General features: G+C 40.1%; 1 protein-coding gene across 2 annotated transcripts in view; it reads left to right on the top strand.

Annotated features, from left to right (window-relative positions):
• The window catches only part of SRPX (sushi repeat containing protein X-linked), a 112,710-nt gene extending 87,342 nt beyond the window's left edge, over positions 1 to 25,368 (top strand). Inside the window, exons 8-9 of one of the 2 annotated variants that reach the window (XM_036841045.1) lie at positions 1,673 to 1,794; positions 24,822 to 25,368. In XM_036841045.1, the coding sequence (XP_036696940.1) occupies positions 1,673 to 1,794; positions 24,822 to 25,005 (306 nt within the window). In that variant the 3' untranslated portion in view covers positions 25,006 to 25,368. The remainder of the gene's footprint in view (positions 1 to 1,672; positions 1,795 to 24,821) is intronic. The other variant, XM_036841044.1, reaches the window with a different exon arrangement.
• Positions 25,369 to 26,711: the final 1,343 nt, after the last annotated feature.

Here is a 26,711-nt window from a genome sequence, read left to right as displayed (position 1 = left end):
ATCTGTTCGAGCTCTGAGGTTAGGGGTGGGGGCGTGCCACTGGCTGAGAACAGCTGGATAGGACTGCTATCTTGGTTCCCTGCCCAAATGCAGCTGTAGGATGGGCTTCATGACTGCCTGGATTCTGATCAGGCTTACTAAATGCTTTGGAGTGGGTACTACTAAACCCAGCAGTAGGTGGGGCTATGAATTAGCTTCCCTGCCCTGGCAAAGCAGCAGGACGGGACCCAGGGCCTGCGTGGCTCATTGTCTGGGGACTCAAATCAGGCAAGAGTGTGCACTGAATATTTTGGTTAGGTGAGGCCACCAGTTTTCCTTTGCAGACAGAGAAAGCCATGGGCTGTACTCTATTCAAGCGCCACCATAAGCAGGGCTGTTAGATGGGTGATGCAGCTTCCTGTGTGTTAGGGTTAGGTTTCTTGGTCAGGTGGTCTGAAGGTAGTATTCAGTAATAAGTGAGGTTGTGAATCAGCTTCGCTTCCTGGGCACAGCAGGAAAAACACCTCAAGTGCCACTAATGCTCTTTGTTGGTGGCCTTGACTCAAGCCAACTCATGCCGCAAGTTCCCTGGCTGAACAGGGCCAGTTTGTTTGCCCTGGCAGCCATCAGCTCTGCCCACTCTCCTCTCAGCTTAAGAGTTGCTGGGTTACACAGCTTCCAGGTGTTCTCACAAACCCTTCCTATCAGATGGGGGCCACACTCCACAGTGCCTAGGGCTATAACTTGGGCTCATGCCTGGGTGGCACTGGGAGGGCCCACTTCAGGCAGCTCTCAAATTTTCCCAAACAGGCTTTCTGGTCTGGAAGGGCCAGGGGCCTCAATCTGTAGTGGGTGGGGCCATGTATCACCTCCCCTGCCTGGGTGTAGCAGAGGAAATCTCCAGAGGGAGAACATAAAGATGGCATCCCTGGCCTATGTTCCCCGAGGGCCTCTCTGTAGGCCTCTAGATGTATGCCAAGCCTGAAGCCTGCCCTTAAGGTTGATGATCCAGGACAAAAAATGAGGCCTCTTCCACAGAAACTGGGGGTGTGTTTCAGTCTGCTGTCTGTGCAATGCCCCAGGGGTGGTAGCCCACCAAGAACTGTTAGAGTTGCATGGGACCCAGGAATTCCAGCCCCTCTGGTCACCAGAGCCAGGCCATCGAGGGCTGTCCCTGGGTGGCAACTGCCAGGGCCAGGTCACCAGATGTAAAAAACCAGGGCATCAGATGAGGGTTGGAATTGCTTATCCTTATTTCTTCACCATGCTCATGTTGGGGAGGCTTCGGGAAGGCGGGTGTGAGGGGTGAAAAGGGCAGATAGTGGGATACTGGAAATATTCTTTTGTCCTTGCAAAGACAAATTAGAATCCTCTGGGGTGGTCTTGGACACTTTTTAGGAAATTTGACTCATGCAAAGTCTCAGCCCATCTGGAAATACATACACTGCCATTTTGCTTAGGTTTTCAAAATCTCATTGCCAAGCCATTTCTGAATGATTCCTGTGGGAAGGTATTTAGGTTTTATAGCCACTAGTTGAACTCGAATTTCTCAGCTATCTTCAGGACAGTTTGGAGTGGGCAAATAAACTTCCCCAAACAGAACAGTACTGCTCCTGTGGGTCTGTAGTTTGACATGGAATTTTCTTTAACCATGCTCACACCTCCCTGCTTGGGGTTTTTTTTTTTTTTCCAGCAAGCACAATGTGGCCTGGATCTTCGACACATCACCATAGTGGAGCTGGTAGGTGTGTTCCCGACCCTCATCGGCAGGATAGGAGCAAAGATTATGCCTCCAGCCCTAGCTCTGCAGCTCAGGTAGGGGGAAGTTCTGTTCTTAAGTATTATTACCTATAAAAGTGCTTTTTTTCTGATCAGGTTCCCTGATTTCTCTCTATTCATTCTTGATTCCAGGCAACCTTCAACCTTTAATTACTTTTATTCTGGGAGTATTATAACAATATTAATTGGCATGTGGCTGCTTGTCCAAATACATGATGCAGTGGGTAATTACCAGGGTTCCTTCCCCCTCCAGGTGTTTTTGCTTTGTCTTTGTTTTTTTTTCCCCTTGGTGGGAGTGGGATGGGAAGGGGACAGAATGCAAAAAGGATTTAAGCAATCCTTGGTCTTCTTAAGAGGGCAGGCCTCCAATTTAGCCTTTCCAGGCTTGGCCTCTTTTTCCTCCATGCTTCCAGGGCACTTGTCCATAGTCCCATTTTAACAACTTTTGGTGACACTTAAAAAGCCAGAATCATGGTGTTCAGACTCTGAGTAATGGTGCATTAAAAAAGCAGAATTCAACAGCCAAAAGGTAATTTCAGAGCAAGCCAAATTTTTACTTGTATCTTTTGACCACTGTGAAAAGGACAATTAGCGTAAAGCAGAGCTCCTCAAAATCTTCCTTTCTCCCCTTTTTCTCTCACACTCTGCAAGGGAGGGGGCAGATCTCTGTTCTATATAATCTCATGGTCCCAAGCTCTTGGTGGCTCTACCATCTTGTAGAATCAACATCCCAGAATACATTACTTTCAGGTTTCTGCAAAGGGGGAAAAGAGTAAAAACAAACCATGCCACCTTTTTTTAGGCTTCATATTGGAAGCATAAAATTGCTGTCTCTCAGTCCCTTGGCCAGAACTCATCACATGATTGCGATTAGCCTTCAAGGGAGACTGGGAAATGTAGTCTTTCTATATACCCAGGGAGAAGAAAATGAAATAGAATGTGGTGAACCCTATCACAGATTTTCAGAGAGGTTCACAGAAATTCCTTGAGAGATTATGATAGAAATATGTCCTTAGCAAGTGATGTTACAGATTGACACAATAGCTTCTTTTTTCTAACTTCCTTATTTTCCATCTGCCTTCTGACCCTCCACATGTTTGGTTTATACCTCTCTGCACGCAAAGAGAGTCTGCCCCATCTACACCAGGGTCAAAAACTCAGAAGGCGAGGGATGGAAAAAGAAAAATAGGCCTGAATTCTCTTTAGTTGGCTGAAGGAAGGAGAAGCCTGGGAATACTCATAAGCTTTTATTTATTCATTTTTTATCCACCTGCACTTGCATCTAGTACATCCCTAGGGGTAACACTTTTGAGGTCAGTACCAGATGTTTTCAAGATTTGCTGCCTAGTACCTAGCACAGTGCCTGGTACCATGTTGGTGCTAAGTAAGTAAATGACTCTAAATGGAAACAGCTTTACTATTTCCAGGGGTGATAGTAGCCTTTAAGAGCATATCTGTAATTACCAACACTTCAATTTGAAGAAAACTTGAGAGGATTGTTGACGTCTGAAAAATTTTATTGAAAATTCTCAAAGTAGGTTTCGTGAAGCTATTGCTTATTTAGAACTAACTGCTCATATGCTATGTCAATGATTTTTTTAAAAACCTGTTGCAGAATTGACTAAAGGGTTTTTTTTTTCTGAATTGCAGATATATAGAGAGAATCTATTTTTTTTTTTTTTAAGGTTTGAATTTTTTTTTTTATTTTTATTTATTTATTTATTTATTTATTTATGGCTGTGTTGGGTCTTCGTTTCTGTGCGTGGGCTTTCTCTAGTTGTGGCAAGTGGGGGCCACTCTTCATCACGGTGCGCGGGCCTCTCACTGTCGCGGCCTCTCTTGTTGCGGAGCACAGGCTCCAGACGCGCAGGCTCAGTAATTGTGGCTCACGGGCCTAGTTGCTCCACGGCATGTGGGATCTTCCCAGACCAGGGCTCGAACCCGTGTCCCCTGCATTGGCAGGCAGATTCTCAACCACTGCGCCACCAGGGAAGCCCTAGAGAGAATCTTAATGTGATTTTTAAATTGTTTAAATTTGAAGAATAGAAAAATCTGATTTAAGAAAACTGCTATCATTCAGGTTTTATATGTTGGGGCTACTGTAGACCTCTGTAGGCTGAGGATGATTTAAACAAATAAGTTGTATAAATGAATTATGCGGTGGTTCTCAAGCTTTAGCCTGCCTCAGAATCTCCAGGAGGGCTGTTAAAACAGAGTGCTGGGCCCCACGGCCAGAGTTTCTGACTCAGTTGGTCTATGACAGGGCCTGAGAACTTGCATTTCTAGCAAGTTTCCAGGTGTTGCTGATGCTGCTGGTCTGGGGATCACAGTGAGTGAACCACTGGCCTTGTGGTTTTACCAAAGGCTTCACAGGTTTGAAATGGAATGTCCTATTGTTTTCAGTGTACACATCTTTCAACTCCTTGGCTAAGTTTATTCCTAGGTATTTATTCATTTTCATACAATTATAAAAGTGATTTTTCTTTATTTCTCTTTTTGTTACTGTCTTATTAGTGTATAGAAATGCACGAGATTTTTGTATATTTATTTTGTATCCTGCAACTTTACTGAATTGGTTTATTAATCTAACAGCTTTCTGATGGATTCTTTAGGGTTTTCTATGTATAATATCATGACATCTGCAAATAATGACAGTTTTACTTTATTTTCCAATTTGGATGCCTTTTTCCCCCCTTTTTCTTGCCTACTGAGTCTGGCTAGGACTAACAATATCATATTGAATACAAGTGGCAAGAGTGGGCATCCTTGGCTTGTTCCTGATCTTAGAGGAAAAGCTTTCAGCTTTTCACCATTGGGTATGAAGTTAGCTGTGGGCTTGTTTATATATGGCCTTTATTATGTCGAGTTATGTTCCCTCTATACCCACTTTGTTGAGAGGTTTTTATCATAAATGGATGCTGAATTTTGTCAAATGCTTCTTCTGCAGCTATTAAGATTATATGAGTTTTATCATTCATTTTGTTAATATGGTATAACATGGTGATTTGTAGATGTTGAACCATCTTTGCATCTCTGGAGTAAATCTCACTTGTATGATCCTTTTAATGTATGTTGCATTCTGTTTACGAGTATTTTGTTGAAGATTTTTGCATTTGTGTTCACCAGGGATATTGGCATGTAATTTTCTTGTGTCCTTGTCTGGTTTTGGTTACCAGCTAATGGTGGCTTTGTAAAATGAGTTTTGAAATGTTACCTCCTCTTCTAGTTTTTGGAAGAGTTTGAGAAGGATTAGTATTAATTCTTTGAATGTTTGGTAGAATTAATTCTTCTTTGAATGTTTGGTAGAATTCACCAGTGAAACCATCTGGTCCTGGACTTTTTGTTTGTTTGTTTTTGATTACTGATTCCATCTCCTTAACAGTAATTTGTTCAGATTTTCTATTTCTTCATGATTCAGTCTTGGAAGGTTGTATTTTTCTAGGAATTTATCTGCTTCTTCTAGGCTGTCAAATTTGTTGGCATATAATTGTTCGTAATAGTCTCTTATCCTTTGTATAGCTGTGGTATCAGTTGTAATGTCTCTTCTTTCATTTCTGATTTTTATTTGAGCCCCCTCTGTCTTGGTGAGTGTAGCTAAAGCTTTATCAATTTCACCTTTTCAAAGAACCAGCTCTTGCTTCATTGGTCTTTTCTATTATCTTTTTAGTCTCTCCTTCATTTATTTCTGCTCTGATCCTTATTATTTCCTAACTTCTACTAACTTTGGACTTTGTTTTCTAATTCTTTCAGGTGTAAAGTTAGGTTGTTTTGAGATTTTTGTTTCTTGATAAGTATTTATTGCCCTGAACTTCTCTCTTAGAACTGCTTTTGCTGCATCTCATATAAGTTTTGTTATGTTTTATTTCCATGTTCATTTGACTGAAGGTATTTTTTGACTTCTCTTTGACCCACTGATTGTCCAGTAAACACATTGTTTAATCTCCACATTATTTATGAATGTTTCCAGTTTTCTTCCATATTTGATTTCTAGTTTCATACATTGTTATCTTAAAAGATGCTTGATATGATTTCAATCATTTTAAATTAAGACTTGTTTTATAGCCTAACGTGATCTATCCCAGAGAATGTTCCATGTGCACGTGAAGACTATATATTCTATTGCTTTGGATGGGATGTTCTGTATGTATCTGTTTAAACCTATGTGGTATAACATGTTAAAGGCTGTTTCGTTACTGATTTTCTGTTTGGATGATCTATCCATTGTTGTAAGCTGGATATTAAAGTCCCCTACTATCATTGTCCTACTATTTCCCTTTTAGGTCTGTTAATATTTGCTTTATACATTTAAGTGCTCCTATGTGGGTTGCATATATATTTACAAATATTATACCCTTTTGTTTGATTGAACTCTTTATCATTATGTATTGCCCTTCTTTATCTCATTATAGTCTTTGTTTTAAAGTCTATTTTGTCTGATACAAGAACAGTGATCCAGCTTACTTTTGGTTTCCATTTGCATAGAATATATTTTTCCATTCCTTCACTTTGTTTGTGTGTGTCTTTACATCTGAAGTGAGTCCCTTCTAGGCAGCATATAGATAGGTTTTTTTTTTTATCCATTCAGCTATTCTTTCTTTTGATTAGAGGATGTAGTCCACTTAAATTATTGATAGGTAGATACTTACTGCCATCTTGTGAATTGTTTTTTGGCTGTTTTATAGTTCCTCTGTTACGTTCTTCTCTATTCTCTTCCTGTGTGATTTGATGAATTTAGTGGTATGCTTAGATTCCTTTCTCATTATCTTTTGTGTATCTATTATAGGTTTCTGGTTTGTGGTCACCATGAAGCTTACATTTAACTTATCAACTTAAAATGAACCATTATAAATATAACAACTTAAGTTTGAAGGCATTCTAAAGCTCCACACATGTTTTGTTTTTGATGTCACATTTTATATCTTTTAATCCTGTGTATCCCTTAAGCAGTTATTGTAGTTATTTTACCACTTTTGTCTTTTAACCTTTATATTAGCTTTATAAATCCACTACTTTTACTAATATGTCTACCTTTAAAATTAAAAAAATTTTATTTTAACCATTTTTAAATTGAAGTAGTTAATTGACAATTTTGTTAGTTTGAGGTGTACAACAAAGTCATAATTATATATATGTATTCTTTTTCAGATTCTTTTCCATTATAGGTTATTATAAGATATTGAATATGGTACCCTGTGCTGTACAGTAGGACCTTGTTGTTTCTATCTATTTTATATATAGTAGTGTGTATGTGTTGATCCAAAACCCCTAATTTCTCCCCCTCCCCCCCACCCCCTACTATCCCCTTTGGTAACCATAAGTTTGTTTTCGATGTCTGTGAGTCTGTTTCTGTTTTGTAAAAATAAGTTCATTTATATCATTTTTTTAGATTCTGTATATGTGATGTCATACGATATTTGTCCTCCTTTGTCTTTCTTCACTTAATATGATAATTTCTAAGTCCATCCATGTTGCTGCAAATGGCATTATTTCATTCTTTTTTATGGCTGAGTAATATTCCATTGTATATGTGTACCACATCTTTTTTTTTTTTAAACATCTTTATTGGAGTATAATTGCTTTACAATGGTGTGTTAGTTTCTGCTTTATAACAAAGTGAATCAGTTATACATATACATATGTTCCCATATCTCTTCCCTCTTGCATCTCCCTCCCTCCCACCCTCCCTATCCCACCCCTCTAGGTGGTCACAAACCACCGAGCTGATCTCCCTGTGCTATGCGGCTGCTTCCCGCTAGCTATCTATTTTACATTTGGTAGTGTATATATGTCCATGACACTCTCTCACCCTGTCACATCTTACTCTTCCCCCTCCCCATATCCTCAAGTCCATTCTCTAGTAGGTCTGTGTCTTTATTCCCGTCTTGCCACTAGGTTCTTCATGACATTTTTTTTCCCTTAGATTCCATATATATGTGTTAGCATACTATATTTGTTTTTCTCTTTCTGACTTACTTCACTCTGTATGACAGACTCTAACTCCATCCACCTCATTACAAATACCTCCATTTCATTTCTTTTTATGGCTGAGTAATATTCCATTGTATATATGTGCCACATCTTCTTTATCCATTCATCCGATGATGGACACTTAGGTTGCTTCCATGTCCTGGCTCTTGTAAATAGAGCTGCAATGAACATTTTGGTACATGACTCTTTTTGAATTATGGTTTTCTCAGGGTATATGCCCAGTAGTGGGATTGCTGGGTCGTATGGTAGTTCTATTTTTAGTTTTTTAAGGAACCTCCATACTGTTCTCCATAGTGGCTGTATCCATTGACATTCCCACCAACAGTGCAAGAGTGTTCCCCTTTTTCCACACCCTCTCCAGCATTTATTATTTCTAGATTTTTTGATGATGGCCATTCTGACTGGTGTGAGATGATATCTCATTGTAGTTTTGATTTGCATTTCTCTAATGATTAATGACGTTGAGCATTCTTTCATATGTCTGTTGGCAATCTGTATATCTTCTTTGTAGAAATGTCTATTTAGGTCTTCTGCCCATTTTTGGATTGGGTTGTTTGTTTTTTTGATATTGAGCTGCATGAGCTGCTTGTAAATTTTGGAGATTTATCCTTTGTCAGTTGCTTCATTTGCAAATATTTTCTCCCATTCTGAGGGTTGTCTTTTGGTCTTGTTTATGGTTTCCTTTGCTGTGCAAAAGCTTTTAAGTTTCATTAGGTCCCATTTGTTTCTTTGTGTTTTTATTTCCATTACTCTAGGAGGTGGGTCAAAAAGGATCTTGCTGTGATGTATGTCATAGAGTGTTCTGTCTATGTTTTCCTCTAAGAGTTTTATAGTGTCTGGCCTTATATTTAGGTCTTTAATCCATTTTGAGTTTATTTTTGTGTATGGTGTTAGGGAGTGTTCTAATTTCATACTTTTACATGTAGCTGTCCAGTTTTCCCAGCAGCACTTATTGAAGAGGCTGTCTTTTCTCCACGGTATATGCTTGCCTCCTTTATCAAAGATAAGGTGACCATATGTGCGTGGGTTTATTTCTGGGCTTTCTATCCTGTTCCATTGATCTATGTTTCTGTTTTTGTGCCAGTACAAAACTGTCTTGATTACTGTAGCTTTGTAGTATAGTCTGAAGTCAGGGAGCCTGATTCCTCCAGCTCCATTTTTCTTTCTCAAGATTGCTTTGGCTATTCGGGGTCTTTTGTGTTTCCATACAAATTGTAAAATTTTTTGTTCTAGTTCTGTGAAAACTGCCAGTGGCAGTTTGATAGGGATTGCATTGAATCTGTAGATTGCTTTAGGTAGTAAAGTCATTTTCACAATGTTGATTCTTCCAATCCAAGAACATGGTATAACTCTCCTTCTGTTTGTATCATCTTTAATTTCTTTCATCAGTGTCTTATAGTTTTCTGCATACAGGTCTTTTGTCTCCTTAGGTAGGTTTATTCCTAGATATTTTATTCTTTTTGTTGCAATGGTAAATGGAAGTGTTTTCTTAATTTCACTTTCAGATTTTTCATCATTAGTGTATAGGAATGCAAGAGATTTCTGTGCATTAATTTTGTATCCTGCTACTTTACCAGATTCATTCATTAGCTCTAGTAGTTTTCTGGTAGCATCTTTAGGATTCTCTATGTATAGTATCATATCATCTGGAAACAGTGACCGCTTTACTTCTTCTTTTCCAATTTGGATTCCTTTTATTTCTATTTTCTTTTTCTTCTCTGATTGCTGTGGCTAACACTTCCAAAACTATTTTGAATAATAGTGGTGAGAGTGGGCAACCTTGTCTTGTTCCTGATGGAAACAAGAGGAAAGTTCCCTCTATGCCTACTTTCTGCAGGGTTTTTATCATAAATGAGTGTTGAATTTTGTCGAAAGCTTTCTCTGCATCTACTGAGATGATCATATGGTTTTTCTCCTTCAATTTGTTAATATGGTGTATCACGTTGATTGATTTACGTATATTGAAGAATCCTTGCATTCCTGGAATAAACCCCACTTGATCATGGTGTATGATCCTTTTAATGTGCTGTTGGATTCTGTTTGCTAGTATTTTGTTGAGGATTTTTGCATCTATGTTCATCAGTGATATTGGCCTGTAGTTTTCTTTCTTTGTGACATCTTTGTCTGGTTGTGGTATCAGGGTGATGGTGGCCTCGTAGAATGAGTTGGGGAGTGTTCCTCCCTCTGCAGTATTTTGGAAGAGTTTGAGAAGGGTAGGTGTTAGCTCTTCTCTAAATGTTTGATAGAATTCGCCTGTGAAGCCATCTGGTCCTGGGCTTTTGTTTGTTGGAAGATTTTTAATCACAGTTTCAATTTCAGTGCTTATGATTGGTCTGTTCATTGTTTCTGTTTCTTCCTGGTTCAGTCTCAGCAGGTTGTGCATTTCTAAGAATCTGTCCATTTCTTCCAGGTTGTCCATTTTATTGGCATAGAGTTGCTTGTAGTAATCTCTCATGATCTTTTGTATTTCTGCAGTGTCAGTGGTTACTTCTCCTTTTTCATTTCTAATTCTATTGATTTGAGTCTTCTCCCTTTTTCTCTTGATGAGTCTGGCTAATGATTTATCAATTTTGTTTATCTTCTCAAAGAACCAGCTTTTAGTTTCAATGATTTTTGCTATTGTTTCCTTCATTTCTTTTTCATTTATTTCTGACCTAATCTTTATGATTTCTTTCCTTCTGCTGGCTTTGGGGTTTTTTTGTTCTTCTTTCTCTAATTGCTTTAGGTGCAAGGTTAGGTTGTTTATTCGAGATGTTTCCTGTTTCTTGAGGTAGGCTTGTATTGCTATAAACTTCCCTCTTAGCACTGCTTTTGCTGCGTCCCATAGGTTTTGGGTCGTCGTTTCTCCATTGTCATTTGTTTCTAGGTATTTTTTGATTTCCCCTTTGATTTCTTCAGTGATCACTTCGTTATTAAGTAGTGTATTGTGTAGCCTCCACGTGTTTGTATTTTTTACAGATCTTTTCCTGTAATTGATATCTAGTCTCATAGCGTTGTGGTTGGAAAAGATACTTGATACGATTTCAATTTTCTTAAATTTACCAAGGCTTGATTTGTGACCCAAGATATGATCTATCCTGGAGAATGTTCCATGAGCACTTGAGAAAAATGTGTATTCTGTTGTTTTTGGGTGGAATGTCCTATAAATATCAATTAAGTCCATCTTGTTTAATGTATCATTTAAAGCTTGTGTTTCCTTATTTATTTTCATTTTGGATGATCTGTCCATTGGTGAAAGTGGGGTGTTAACGTCCCCTACTATGATTGTGTTTCTGTCGATTTCCCCTTTTATGGCTGTTAGTATTTGCCTTATGTATTGAGGTGCTCCTATGTTGGGTGCATAAATATTTACAATTGTTATACCTTCCTCTTGGATCGATCCCTTGATCATTATATAGTGTCCTTCTTTATCTCTCGTAATAGCCTTTATTTTAAAGTCTATTTTGTCTGATATGAGAATTGCTACTCCAGCTTTCTTTTCATTTCCATTTGCATGGAGTATCTTTTTCCATCCCCTCACTTTCAGTCTGTATGTGTCCCTAGGTCTGAAGTGCGTCTCTTGTAGACAGCATATATATATGGGTCTTGTTTTTGTATCCATTCAGCCAGTCTGTGTCTTTTGGTGGGAGCATTTAATCCATTTACATTTAAGGTAATTATCGATAGGTATGTTCCTATTCCCATTTTCTTAAATGTTTTGGGTTTGTTATTGTAGGTGTTTTCCTCCTCTTGTGTTTCTTGCCTAGAGAAGTTACTTTAGCATTTGTTGGAAAGCTGGTTTGGTGGTGCTGAACTCTCTCAGCTTTTGCTTGTCTGTAAAGGTTTTAATTTCTCCATCGAATCTGAATGAGATCCTTGCTGGGTAGAGTAATCTTGGTTGTAGGTTTTTCTCCTTCATCACTTTAAGTATATCCTGCCAATCCCTTCTGGCTTGCAGAGTTTCTGCTGAAAGATCAGCTGTTAACCTTATGGGGATTCCCTTGTGTGTTATTTGTTGTTTTTCCCTTGCTGCTTTTAATATGTTTCCTTTATATTTAATTTTTAATAGTTTGATTAGTATGTGTCTTGGCGTGTTTCTCCTTGGATTTATCCTGTATGGGACTCTCTGTGATTCCAGGACTTGATTAAGTATTTCCTTTCCCATATTAGGGAAGTTTTCAACTATAATCTCTTCAAATATTTTCTCAGTCCCTTTCTTTTTCTCTTCTTCTTCTGGGACCCCTATAATTCGAATGTTGGTGCATTTAATGTTGTCCCAGAGGTCTCTGAGACTGTCCTCAGTTCTTTTCATTCTTTTTTCTTTATTGTGCTCTGCAGTAGTTATTTCCACTATTTTATCTTCCAGGTCACTTATCCGTTCTTCTGCCTCAGTTATTCTGCAATTGATCCCTTCTAGAGTATTTTTAATTTCATTTATTGTGTTGTTCATCGTTGCTTGGTTCCTCTTTAGTTCTTCTACGTCCTTGTTAAATGTTTCTTGCATTTTGTCTATTCTATTTCCAAGATTTTGGATCATCTTTACTATCATTATTCTGAATTCTTTTTCAGGTAGACTGCCTATTTCCTCTTCATTTGTTAGGTCTGGTGTGTGTTTACCTTGGTCCTTCATCTGCTGTGTGTTTTTCTATCTTCTCATTTTGCTTATCATACTGTGTTTGGGGTCTCCTTTTCGCAGGATGCAGGTTCGTAGTTCCTGTTGTTTTTGGTGTCTGTCCCCAGTGCCTAAGGTTGGTTCAGTGGGTTGTGTAGGCTTCCTGGTGGAGGGGACTAGTGCCTGTGTTCTGGTGGATGAGGCTGGATCTTGTCTTTCTGGTGGGCAGGTCCATGTCTGGTGGTGTGTTTTGGGGTGTCTGTGGCCTTATTATGATTTTAGGTAGCCTCTCTGCTAATGGATGGGGCTGTGTTCCTTTCTTTCTAGTTGTTTGGCATAGGGTGTCCAGCACTGTAGCTTGCTGGTCGTTGAGTGAAGCTGGGTCTTGATGTTGAGATGGAGATCTCTGAGAGATTTTTGCCGTTTGGTATTACGTGGAGCTGGGAGGTCTCTTGTGGACCAGTGTCCTGAAGTTGGCTCTCCCACCTCAGAGGCACAGCCCTGATGCCTGGCAGGAGCAGCAAGAGCCTTTCATCCACACGGCTCAGAATAAAAGGGAGAAAAAATAGAAAGAAAGAAAGAGGATAAAATAAAATAAAGCTATTATAACAAAAAATAAGAAAAAAATTATTAAGAATAAATTTATTAAGAAAAATTTTTAAAAAAAATTTTTTAAATAAATTTATTAATTTTTTATAATAAAAAATAAAAAAATTAAGAAAAAATTTAAGGAAAGAATTTTTAATTTTTTAAAATAAATAAGAAAAAAATTATTAAGAAAAAATTTATTAAGAAAAAAAAATTTTTAAGTAAAAAACAAACAAACAAACAAAAAAAACCGGACGGACAGAACCCTAGGACAAATGGTGAAAGCAAAGCTATACAGATAAAATCTCACCCAGAAGCATACACACATACACTCAGAAAAAGAGGAAAAGGGGAAAAATTAATATATCCTGCTCCCAAAGTCCACCTCCTGAATTTGGGATGATTTGTTGTCTATTCAGGTATTCTACAGATGCAGGTACATCAAGTTGTTTGTGGAGCTTTAATCCGCTGCTTCTGAGGCTGCTGGGAGGAATTTCTCTTTTTCTTCTTTGTTCGTACAGCTCCCGGTGTTCAGCTTTGGATTTGGACCCGCCTCTGCGTGTAGGTCGCCTGAGGGCGTCTGTTCTTCTCTCACACAGGACGGGGTTAAAGGAGCAGCTGCTTTGGGGGCTCTGGCTCACTCAGGCGGGGGACAGAGAAGGGTACAGATGTGGGGCGAGCCTGCGGCAGCAGAGGCCAGCGTGACGTTGCACCAGCCTGAGGCGCGCTGTGCGTTCTCCCGGGGAAGTTGTCCCTGGATCACGGGACCCTGGCAGTGGCGGGCTGCACAGGCTCCTGGGAGGGGCGGTGTGGATAGTGACCTGTGTTCTCACACAGGCTTCTTGGTGGCAGCAGCAGCAGCCTTAGTGTCTCATGCCCGTCTCTGGGGTCCGCGCTGATAGCCGCAGCTCACGCCCGTCTCTGGAGCTCGTTTAGGCGGCGCTCTGTATCCCCTCTCCTTGCGCACCAGGAAACAAAGAGGCAAGAAAAAGTCTCTTGCCTCTTCGGCAGCTGCAGACTTTTTCCCGGACTCCCTCCCGGCTAGCTGTGGTGCACTAACCCCCTTCAGGCTGTGTTCACGCAGCCAACCCCAGTCCTCTCCCTGGGATCCGACCGAAGCCCGAGCCTCAGCTCCCAGCCCTGGCCTGTCCTGGCGGGTGAGCAGACAAGCCTCTCGGGCTGGTGAGTGCTGGTCGGCACCAGTCCTCTGTGCGGGAATGTCTCCGCTTTGCCCTCTGCACCCCTGTTGCTGCGCTCTCCTCCGTGGCTCCGAAGCTTCCCCGCTCTGCCACCCGCAGTCTCCGCCCACGAAGGGGCTTCCTAGTGTGTGGAAACGTGTCTTCCTTCACAGCTCCCTCCCACTGGTGCAGGTCCCGTCCCTATTCTTTTGTCTCTGCTATTTCTTTTTTCTTTTGCCCTACCCAAGTACGTGGGGAGTTTCTTGCCTTTTGGGAGGTCTGACGTCTTCTGCCAGCGTTCAGTGGGTGTTCTGTAGGAGTAGTTCCACGTGTAGATGTATTTCTAATGTATCTGTGGGAAGGAAGGTGATCTCCGCGTCTTACTCTTCCGCCATCTTGCCCAGACCCCCCCACATCTTCTTTATCCATTTATCTGTCAATGGACACTTAGGTTGCTTCCATGTCTTGGCTATTGTAAATAGTGCTGCTTTGAACACTGGGGTGCATGCATATTTTCTTTTTTTTATTTTATTGGAATATAGTTGATTTACAATGTCATGTTAGTTTCAGGTGTACAGTAAACTGATTCACTTATACATATATTCATTCTTTTTAAGATTCTTTTCTCATAGAGGTTATCACAGAATATTGAGTAGAGTTCCCTGTGTTATACAGTAGGTCCTTGTTGATTATATATCTTATATATAGGAGTGTGTATATATTGATTCCCAAGCTCCTGATTTATCCCTCCCCCACACACTTCACCTTTGGTAACAATAAGTTTGTTTTCAATATCTGTAGGTCTGTTTCTCTTGTAAATAAGTTCATTTGTATCATTTTTTAAAAATTAGATTCTACATATGAGTGATATCATATGATATTTGTCTTTCTCTGACTTACTTCACTTAGTATAATAATCTCTAGGTCCATCCATGTTGCTGCAAATGGCATTATTTCATTCTTTTTCATGGCTGAGTAATATTCCTTTGTATATATGTACCACATCTTCTTTATCCATTCCTCTGTTCATGGACACTTAGGTTGCTTCCATGTCTTGGCTGTCATAAATAGTGCTGCAATGAACATTGGGGTGCATGTATCTTTTTTTTTAATTTTATTTATTTATTTATTTATGGCTTTGTTGGGTCTTCGTTTCTGTGCGAGGGCTTTCTCTAGTTGAGGCAAGTGGGGGCCACTCTTCATTGTGGTGCGCGGGCCTCTCACTATTGCGGCCTCTCTTGTTATGGAGCACAGGCTCCAGATGCGCAGGCTCAGTAATTGTGGCTCACGGGCCTAGTTGCTCCACGGCATGTGGGATCTTCCCAGACCAGGGCTCGAACCCGTGTCCCCTGCATTGGCAGGCAGATTCTCAACCAGTACGCCACCAGGGAAGCCCTCATGTATCTTTTTGAATTATGGTTTCCTCTGGGTATATGCCCTGGAGTGGGATTGCTGGGTCATATGGTAGTTGTATTTTTAGTTTTTTAAGGAACTTCCATACTGTTCTCCATAGTGGCTGTACCAGTTTACATTCCCAACAGCAGTGCAAGAGGCTTCCCTTTTCTCTACACCCTCTCCAGCATTTATTGTTCGTAGATTTTTGATGATGGCCTTTTTGACTGGTGTGAGGTGACATCTGAATGTAGTTTTGATTTGCACTTCTCTGATAATTAGTGATGGTGATTATCTTTTCAGGTACTTTTTGGCCATTTGTATGTTTCTTTGGAGAAATGTCTATTTAGATCTTCTGCCCATTTTTTGATTGAGCTGTTTGGGTTTTTTTGATATAGAGCTTCATGAGATATTTGTATATTTTGGAAGTTAATCCCTTGTTGGTCACTTCTTTTGCAAATATTTTCTCCCATTCTGTGGGTTGTCTTTTCATTTTGTTTTTGGTTTCCTTTGATGTGCAGAAACTTTTAAGTTTAATTAGGTCCCATTTGTTTGTTTTTGTTTTTTTTTTCTCATTACTGTAGGAGGTGGATCATAAAAGATATTGCTGTGATCTATGTCAAAGAGTGAGTGTTCTACCTATATGTTATTCTAAGAGTTTTAAAGTATCTGGCCTTACATTTAGGTCTTTGATCCATTTTGAGTTTATTTCTGTGTATGGTGTTACAGAATGTTCTAATTTCATTCTCTTGCATGTGGCTGACCAGTTTTCCCAGCACCACTGTTGAAGAGACTGTCTTTTCTCCATTGTATATTCTTGCCTCCTTTGTCATATAGTAACTGACCACAAGTGCATGGGTTTATCTCTGGGCTCTCTATCCTGTTCCATTGATCTATATTTCTGTTTTTGCGCCAGTACCATACTGTTTTGATGACTGTAGCTTTATATTGTAGTCTGAAGTCAGGGAGCCTGACTCCTCCGGCTCTGTTTTTCTTTCTCCAGATTGCTTTGGCTGCTCGAGGTCTTTTATGTTTCCATGCAAATTTTAAGTTTTTTTTTTTGGTTCTAATTCTGTGAAAAATGCCACTGGTAATTTGATATAGGGATTGCATTGAATCTGTAGATTGCCTTGGGTAGTATAGTCATTTTGACAATATCGATTCTTCTAATCCAAGAACATGGTATATCCTTCCATCCATTTGTGTCATCTTTGGTTTCTTTCATCAGTGTCTTAAGTTTTCGGAGTACAGGTCTGTTTATTCCTAGGTATTTTATTCTTCTTGATGTGATGGTAAATGGGATTGTTTCCTTAATTTCTCTTTCTGATCTTTCATTGTTAGTGTATAGGGATGTAAGAGATTGCTGTGTATTCAGTATCCTGCAACTTTACTGAATTCATTGATGAGCTCTAGTAGTTTTCTGGTAGAATCTTTAGGATTTTCTATGTATAGAATCATGTTATCTGGAAACAGTGACAGTTTTACTTCTTCTTTTCCAGTTTGGACTCCTTGTATTTCTTCTCTGATTGCTGTGGCTAGGACTTCCAAAACTGTTGAATAAAAGTGATGACAGTGCGCATCCTTGTCTTGTTCCTGATCTTAGAGGAAATGTTTTCAGCTTTTCACTGTTGAGAATGATGTTAACTGTAGGTTTGTCATATATGGCCTTTTATAATGTTGAAGTGTGTTTCCCCTATGCCCCCTTTCTGGAGAGATTTTATCATAAATGTGTGTTGAATTTTGTCAAAAGCTTTTTCTGCATCTATTGAGATGATCATATGGTTTTTATTTTTGAATTTGTCAATGTGGTGTATCACACTGATTTGCAGATGTGAAAGAATCCTTGCATCCCTGAGATAAACCCCACTTGATCATGGTGTATGATCATTTTAATATATTGTTGGATTCAGTTTGCTAGTATTTTGTTGATGACTTTTCCGTCCATGTTCATCAGTGATATTGGCTTGTAACTTTCTTTTTTCTTTCTTGTGGTATCTTTGTCTAGTTTTAGTATCAGGGTGATGGTGGCCTCATAGAATGGGCTTGGGAGTGTGTTCCTTCCTCTGCAATTTTTGGAATAGTTTCAGAAGAATAGGTGACAGAATTCGCCTGTGAAGCCATCTGGTCCTGGACTTTTGTTTGGAAGTTTTTAAATCACTGTTTCGATTTCAGTACTTGTGATTGCTCTATTCATGTTTTCTATTTCTTCCTGTTTCAGTCTTGGAAGGTTGTACCTTTCTAAGAAATTGTCCATTTCTTCTAGGTTGTCCATTTTATTGGCATATAGTTGCTTGTAGTAGTCTCTTATGATCCTTTGTATTTCTGTGGTGTCCATTGTAACTTCTCCTTTCATTTCGAATTTTATTGATTCCAGTCCTCTCGCTTTTGTCCTTCATGAGTTTTGCTAAAGGTTTATCAATTTTGTTTATGTTTTCAAAGAGTCAGCTTTTTAGTTTTATCTTTTCTTTTGTTTTCTTCATCTCTATTTCATTGATTTCTGCTCTGATCTTTATGATTTCTCCTTCTACTAATTTTGGGTTTTGTTTGTTCTTCTTCCTCTAGTTGCTTTAGTCTCTTAGACTGTCCTCATTTCTTTTCATTTTTTTATTCTGTTCCATGACAGTGATTTCCACCATTCTGTCTTCCAGCTCACTTATTCGTTCTTCTGCCTCAATTATTCTGCTATTGATTTCTTCTAGTATATGTTTCATTCCAGTTGTATTGTTCATCTGTTTGTTCTTTAAATCTTCTAGCTCTTTGTTAAACATCTCTTGTATCTTCTTGATCTGTGCCTCCATTCTTTTTCTGAGATCTTGGATCATCTTTACTATCATTTTTTTCAGGTAGGTTGCCAATCTACAGTTATTTACTTGTTCTTGTGGGTTTTTATCGTGTTCCTTCGTCTGGAACATTTCTCTGCCATCTCATTTTTTATAACTTTCTGTGTTTTTGGTCTCCTTTCCACTGGCTGCAGGATCGTAGCTCCTTTTTGCTTCTGGTGCCTGTTCCCTTTGCTTCTGGTGGGTGAGTTTGGTCCTGGGGCTTGTGCAGGCTTCCTGCTGTGAGGGACTGGTGCCTGCACACTGGGGGGGGGGGTGTGGAGCTGGGTCTTGTCCCTCTGGGGGGCAGAGCCATGTCAAGGGGTGTGTTTATTGGTGGCTGTTGGCTGAGGACGACTTTAGGCAGCCTCTCTGCTGATGGGTAGCACTGTATTCCCCCTCTGCTGGTTGGTTTGGCCTGAGGTGTCCCAGCACTGGAGCCTGAAGGCTGTTGAGAGGGTCCAGGTCCTGATGCCAAAATTGTGACCTCTAGGAGAGCTCACACTGACAGTATTCTCTGGAGCCTCTGCCACCAGTATCCTTGGTCCCCCCCCCCCGCCCCCGCAGTGAGCCACAGCTGATCCCCGCCTCCCCAGGAGACCCTCCAAGATTTGTAGGTAGGTACAGCCCAGGCTTATATGGAGTTCCTGCTTTCTGCTGGGTCGCAATGTACGTGAAACCTTGGGTGTGCCCTCCAAGGGTGGAGTCTCTCTTTTCCCCAGTCTTGTGGAGCTACTGCACTCAAGCCCCACTGGCCTTCAAAGCCAAATGCGCTGGGGCTTCTTCCTCCTGATGTCAAACCCTCAAGCTGGGGAGCCTGATGTAGGGCTCAGGACTCTCACGTTTTTTGGGAGAAACTCTGCAATATAATTATTTTCCAGTTTGTGGTTCACCCACCTGGTGGGTATGTGATTTGATTATGTCACAAAGCCACCCCTGTTACTGTTCAGTTGTCATTTCTTCATTGTCTTTGAACGTAAAATATCTTTTTTGGTAGGTTCCAGTGTTTTTTTGTTGATGGGTGTTCAGCAGTTGTGATTTTGGTGTTTTCGTGAGATGAGGTGAGCTTAAAGTTTTCTCCAGAGATATGCCTAGGATCGGGATTGTAAGATCATATGGTAACTCTATTTTTAGCTTTTTACGGAACCTCTGTACTGTTTTACATAGTGGCTGCACCAATTTACATTCCCACCAACAGTGTAGCAGGGTTCTCTTTTCTCCATACCCTCTCCAGCATTTATTATTTGTAGACTTTTTTTTGAGAAAATAATATTCATATTTATTTTACTTAGTATAACTGGAGAATACTGGCCATTATCATTTGCATTTCTTCATACTGTTCATCTTCAATACATTTGATATTTTAAGAAATTTGCTAAATCATGGCCTAAGTTTTATAGATTATAGGGTACAATTGACATACAATGAACTGTACATACTTAAAGCATAGTGTGATAAGATTTGACGTATGAATACACCCATAAAACCATCGCCACAATTAGAGAGTGAATGTGTCTATAATTTCCCCAAAATTTGTAGACTTTTTGATGATGGCTGTTCTGACTGGTGTGAGAACTCCTTTGTAGATTTGATTTGCATTTCTCTAATAATTAGCGATACTGATCATCTTTTCATGTGTCTGTTGGCCATCTGTATGTCTTCTTTGGAGAATTGTCTCTTTAGGTATCCTGCCCATTGGGTAGGGATATTGGGTTGTCTTTTTTGATAGTGTGTTGTATGAGGTGTTTGTATGTTTTGGATATTAACCTTTCGTCAGTTGCATTATTTGTAAATATTTTCTCCCAGTCCATAAGTTGTCTTTTCATTTTGTTTGTGGTTTTCTTTGCTGTGCAAAAGGTTTTAAGTTTAATTAGGTCCTATATGGTTATGTTTATTTCCATTACTCTAGGAGACAAATCCAAAAACATATTGCTGCGATTTATGTCACAGTGTTTTCCCTAGGAGTATTCTGCCTAGTGTTCTCCTCTAGGAGTTTTATAGGATTTGTTCTTACCTTTCAGTCTTTAATCCATTTTGAGTTTATTTTTGTATATGGTGTTAGAGAATGTTCTAATTTTCCTGTCTTACGTGTAGCAGTACAGTTTTCCCAGCACCATTTATTGAAGAGCCTGTCTTTGCTCCATTGTATATTCTTGCCTCCTTTGTCATAGTATACCTATCTTTTAACAGTGAGATTTATACTGTGATATTTTTTATTACTAATGAGTGCCCTTTTCAGCTTAAAGAAGTCCCTTTAACATTTCTTGTAAGGCTGGTTTATTGGTGGCCTTCCCCTTAGCTTTTGCTTGTCTGGAAAACTCATCTCTCCAATTCTGAATGATTTTGTTGGGTAGTATAATATATTCTTGGTTATAAGCTTTTATCTTTCAGGAGAATAAATTGTTTCACTCCCTCTGGCCTGCTACGTTTCTGCTGAAAAATCTGATATTTTTATGGGATTCTCTTGTATGTAATATTCTGTTTTTTCTCATTAGATTCTATGACTTTAAGCTTTTTATATTTTGATTATAATGTGTCTTGGTATGGGTTTGTTTAGGTTCCTCTTTTTTTGGAACTCTCTTGGCTTCCTGCATCTGGATGTCTGTTTTTCTCCCCAGGTTAGGGAAGGTTTCAGCCGTTACTTCTTAAAATAAGTTTTCTGCTTCTTTGTCTATTCTCCTGCTAGGATCCCTATACTGTGAATGTTAGTGTGCTTGATAGTGTCCCAGAAATCTCTTAAGTTATCTTAATGGAAAAAAAAAAAAGAAGATTCTTTTTTCTTTTAGCTCTCTGGGTGAGTTCCACTGCCTTGTCTTTGAGTTTGCCAGTACTTTCTACTGCTTCATCTGCCCCTGAAACCCTCTAGTGTATTTTTCACTTTAGTTACTGTATTCTTCAGCTCTGTGACTTCTCTTTGGTACTTTTTTATATTTTCTATCTCTTTGAAGTTCACCATGTTCACCCATTCTTCTGAGTTTGGTAAGCATCTTTATAACCATTACTTTTAACTCTTTATCAGGTAAATTACCTATCTTTGTTTTGTTAAGTTTTTTTCCTGAGGTTTTTCTGTTCTTTCATTTCCTTTTCCATTATAGGTCACTACAAGATATTCAATATAGTTCCTTGTGCTATACAGTAGGTCCCTTTTTATCTATTTTACTTGATATGCATTTATTTTGCTGAGAGTGAATCGGTAACAGAAAAACATCTCATTGCATTAGGAATTGTAATTAGCTATTCCTTGACTGTCATATCCTGGAACTTGAGGTTGGCTTAGCATGGATTCATTGTTTGGAAAGATTTGGTGGACTTATAGACCCAGGACCGGTTTCATGGGTGTGTAACCTGTGCAAGCACACAGGTCCCACACTGAAAAGGGTCTTGTGTTTGGTTGAGTGGTGTGCTGTCACCATCTTGACCTTCTTAATTTTGGTGGGGGGGGGGGCTTGAATTTTGGCCTGAGTTTTTATTTAGCCTAAGTTTTTTTTGACAATTGCCTTATCTTTTTACATTTTAATTTTATTGGAGTATAGTTGATTTACAATGTTATGTTAGTTTCAGGTGTACGGCAAAGTGATTCAGTTTTATATTTATATATATGTGTGTATGTGTGTGTGTATATACATTGTTTTAGATTCTTTTCTCATAGAGGTTATCAGAATATTCAGTAGAGTTCCCTGTGCTATACAGTAGGTCCTTGTTGGTTATATGTTTATCTATTTTATATATAGAAGAACATATTCGTCTGTTTTTTCATTTTACTTGGCTCTCTGTTGGTTTCTATGCATTAGAATATGCAACAGCTGCTTCTAGTCTTGAAGGAGTGGCCTCAGGTAGGAGATGAAACTTATTATTTAACCCTGCCCTAACTCTTATCTCTCAGACCTTTGTGATTGTCTATATAGCTTATTTTATTTTTAATTAGCTCCCAGAGTTTCAGGGTGAGCCAAGACCTGTTAGTGCTCCAATGGAGAGGAAAAGTCAGCACCTAGATTCAGGCTGATTGGAAGGCAGACCCTCAGGCAGCAGCTTAGCAAGTAGATACAGTCCTGAGGGTCTGCAAGCATAAGGCCTGTTGGCCACCAGAGCCAGGCAAGAGAGAGAGAGAGAGAGAGATGTAAGGTGCTGCTGGCTTTAGCAAGGCAGAAGGAATGCAATAAGATGTCTCTGCTAGATGGAACGTAAAGATGGCAACCTGCTGGAAAAGAAGAGATGAGATGGTTTCTGCTGGCTTTAGCAAGGTGGAGGGAGAGTTTGAAAATTGCTTCCACTGGCACACCCCTGCCCCTCACTCTGATGCTTTAAGGTTATTAAATGAGCCTATTCACATAAAGTGTGGGTACTTTTCAAACGGATACTTCTGCACTGTGTCTTGGGGTGTTTCTGAGTTTGCGACAGCCCAGCAGATCTCGTGGGTGTGAGCCCCATTGGTTTTCAAAGTGAGATATTTTGGGGTTTGTCTCTCAGGTGTGGGTCTTAAAAGCTGGAGTGCCTGATGTGGGATTGGAACCCTTTGCTCCTCAGGGAGAAACTCCAGGTTTCCAGTTCCCTCCACATGGGTGGGGGCAGTGACTGGGGCTGGATGTATTGCTAGGTTTTTGGACAAGATTGTGTCTCAGTCTCTTCTACCCACTTTGGTGAGATTCCCTTCTCACTTGCCTGATATGCAAGAGTCACTATCCTAGTTTTTCGCTTCTGGCAGAGAAAATTGTTCCATATGTAGTTGTAGATTTGGTGTGTCCATGGCAGGAGGGGGGGTTGTATTGTTTTGTCTAGTTTTCTAGAAGATTCTCCAGGAGTTCATTTCAGTCTGACATTTGTGTAAGTCTGAACTATTGCTGGTACCACCTCTCATCCTGTACAGTGTCTATCCATCCCCCGAATTTCTGTGGTCGCTTAGCCGTGGCGGATGCATTTCTGTACCTGTTGGTGGCCCGCTGCTCTGACCACTCATCTCCTCTCATGGCAGTTTTCCCTCATAATATTTTGTTAGTCAGGGCACAAGGCTCACAGGAGGAATGCGTGTGGTAGATGATGGCACCATGGGGGTATTTCTATCCTGACTTAAGTACTGGACCACCCCACGCTCCAGTTCCTTTCCCACAGGTTCCAGCCACCACAATGTTGCGTAGCCTTTTTTTCCCTCCAGACTTTCCTATTTCTCTGTTTTCCTGGGTCACCCCTGCCCTAGGACTTCCCCCATCCTCCCCCTCCCTCCAAACTCTAAATATTCCTCTTCTTAAAGAGGCAGAGAAGATTAGTTCTCCATTCTCACCTCACCTTCATGCTTTACGTTTACATGTTCACAAACTCATTAATGCACTTCATGAGGTTCCCCTCTTCTTACCACAAGAAACCAGTGCAGACACTGTAACTCTTTTATTTCTACTCACTAGAAGTGGATTAGCAATTTAGTTTCCCACTGGGATAAGATAGAAAGTATTCCCATCTCCCCTGAAACTCCCTCTTAAACGGCATAAGAAAGTGTCTTCTCCAGATTTTGTTGTTCACTTTAGCTGAGTGTGCTCTTTTTTGTTTTTTCCCCTGGGCTCAGCTTATCTGTTTGTTTGCTTTCTCTGGCTTTTTTTTAATCTAAACATGGTACTGATATACATTCTTTTTTACAGTTTAAATTCTAATGGGGTAAAATAGAAAAAAAAAAAAAACCAGGCCATTGAAACCACTTGAAATGCTTTTTGAACTTACTTGAGGTATAAAAAAATTATAATTAACCAAATCCTTAAACCCTGGGTGAAGAGCCAGTTCGATTCCCTCTATGCAGTTGTGAGCTGGATGGGCCAGAACTACAGTGTTTGGAACGTCATTTCAATCAGCTTCACCTAGGCCAGGGTTTCTCAACCTTGGCACTATTGACATTTGGGGCCTGATCATTCTTTGGTGGGGAGAGGGCTGGTCTGTGCATTGTAGGATGTTTGTTTGTTAGGCAGCAGCCCTGGCCTTCAACCACTCGAGGCCAGTAGCACACCCCCCTGCCATTGTGAACACCAAAACTTGTGTCCAGACAGAGCCAAATGTTGATAACCAGTGACTCTAGTGGGTATGTGGTTGTGCAAACCTAGTCTGCGAATGGGGGTTGACTCCAGTTTAATACAAAAAAATTCTGTTAGCATTGTTGTCCATGCCTTGGAGCACCTATTGGTACATAGCACCACTGCAGGTCTAAAGTCTTCCTGGCCACTAGAATCTAAAGCCATGCTACTCAACCTGTCACGTGCATACCAGTCTTCGGTGGACCTTTCTTACTCATCATACAGATTCTAATCCAGTAGGTTTGCGGGGGAGCGTGGGGTTCTCCACTGCTAACAAGTTCCCATGCAATGCTCCTGGTCCATGTACCACACTTTGAGTAGCAAGGGTCTAAAAGGTAATTCAGTCCTTTGTGGTATTAAGCCTTTCTCTGCACACAGTGTCGTTATAGGACTCTAGTTGGTCCACCAGAGCCCTCGGGGAGTCAGTTTTGACCTAGTCTTCTTTTCTTTGCCCTAGGCTGTTGCTGAGAATCCCACTCTATTCCTTCAGTATGGTGCTAGTGGATAAGCATGGCATGGACAAGGAGCGCTATGTCTCCCTGGCGACGCCTGTGGCCCTCTTCAACTTGATTGACACCTTCCCCTTGAGAAAAGAGGAGATGGTCCTGCAAGCTGAAATGGGCCAGACCTGTAACACCTGATGTGATGGGTCCTCTCTCAGCAGTTCCCCTTCTCTTTCTATATCCGTGCTATGCACACAGGAAGGCCTGAAGAATATCCTTGATGTACAGATTTTTATTTGTAATTTTTAAAGTCTATTTTATTATAAGCAAGCTTTCTTTGCACTTAAAATATTAACAGTGCTTTTTATACTTTGAGGTATTCCAAAAAGTATGAATGATATTGACTCTCTTAACTCCATCATGGCTGGTTAATTTGGTAGAGAAAATAGAACCTACAACCATACACATGCTTTCAATGCCTTTTATACAGTGTGACACATTTATCTATCTATCTTGTTTTTTATATAAAACTTTTATTAATAAAATATTTGGGAGCAAATTTACTAAAACTCATTTTCTTTTTCAAGCACTAGCCATACTTGCTCACTGTGGTCACGGGTTTTAGGACTGCGATTCTTGGTGTTTGTTTTAGGAATGGAAAAATGAGTCTTGTCAGGAGGAGCTCAGTTGAGCTGGGAGAGCTGAACATGGAAGGGTCAGAGGAGCCAATTAAGGCAACAAGCCGAAAATGAAAGAGGTAAGAATTTAATCACTTACTGTGATGGTATAACCAAGAAGCTAAAACTGGAAGTTCCATTGTATATTTCTCCATCTTCTATTTTTCTCCAATGGACCAGTGCACCAGTTGAAGGTCATGTGGATCACCAAAGACATGGTTGTTACACTGTTGAGGGAGACCCACCTGTGGCAGTTTGATGCACCCTGGGGTCATGGAAGGGCGAGGGTCTACGAGTGGAATAGTACTGGATACTGAATCAGTGGGGGAAGGTGTCTTCAGATTCCCCTCTTCCTCCTATAAGGTCCCAGCACAGGAGCATGAAGACCTCTGCCCAAGGCCTCAGAGACCTAAGAATAAAAATCACGTGGGCTAGGAAAGCAGGTATGTGAAAGGACATGAACAGTCCTTGGCTACAGTTCCAGCCAGTGACTGTGATTCACTGACTGTATGTATACCAGTCTGTGGTGGGAGAGCAGCTTTCCCTTATGAGACCTTCCAGGCGAAGCCTTTGTAACTGCTTAAGGTTGGGCCTGAAAAAAATCATAGTTTTATAACCAGGAGTTGGACTCTTTCCCAGCCAAACATTGAGGGGAAACTTCAATCTATTCCTGAACAAATAACAATCAATGATGGAAAGTCCAAATTCCAACAGGAAGGTTTAAAACTAGAAGCAGATTTGACACTTCTGAACATTAGGCAGTGAATGCTATCCTGTGAATAGGGTTATATTTCATTTACAAATATGCTTTTTCCCCACAAAGCACACTAGTAGGTGCTTTGACCTCTGTCTCCCTCAGATGTATCAGATAAAAGGTCACTGACATGGTTGGGAGAGGAATGTTAACCAATGACTAGTTTGGAAGCCATGAAAGTTTCAAAAGATCATTTGTCACACAATTAAGTAAACATATCAGCCCACATTAAAGCGCTCCTGTCTGTGAAACGCGAGCCTGTGCCCTTTGGCCCATAACCTGAAAGCTCCAAGCCTTGAGGATGAGCTTATGATTAAGGAACTGCCCTGATTTCTTCAAACAAGTCTTCCTGATGAACTTAGAATATTACAGACACTTTACCTAATGAGATACAGACTATTTGAAGAATAAGTATACTGTGGTATTTAAAAAAATACATATCCAGAGTCACGTCAGCATCATGGTTAACATGA

This window comes from Balaenoptera musculus, chromosome X (assembly GCF_009873245.2).
Source record: "Balaenoptera musculus isolate JJ_BM4_2016_0621 chromosome X, mBalMus1.pri.v3, whole genome shotgun sequence".
Taxonomy (NCBI): Eukaryota; Metazoa; Chordata; class Mammalia; order Artiodactyla; family Balaenopteridae; genus Balaenoptera; species Balaenoptera musculus.
The sequence above is the reverse complement of the archived record's forward strand: the minus strand, read 5'-3'. Positions and strand labels throughout refer to the sequence as shown.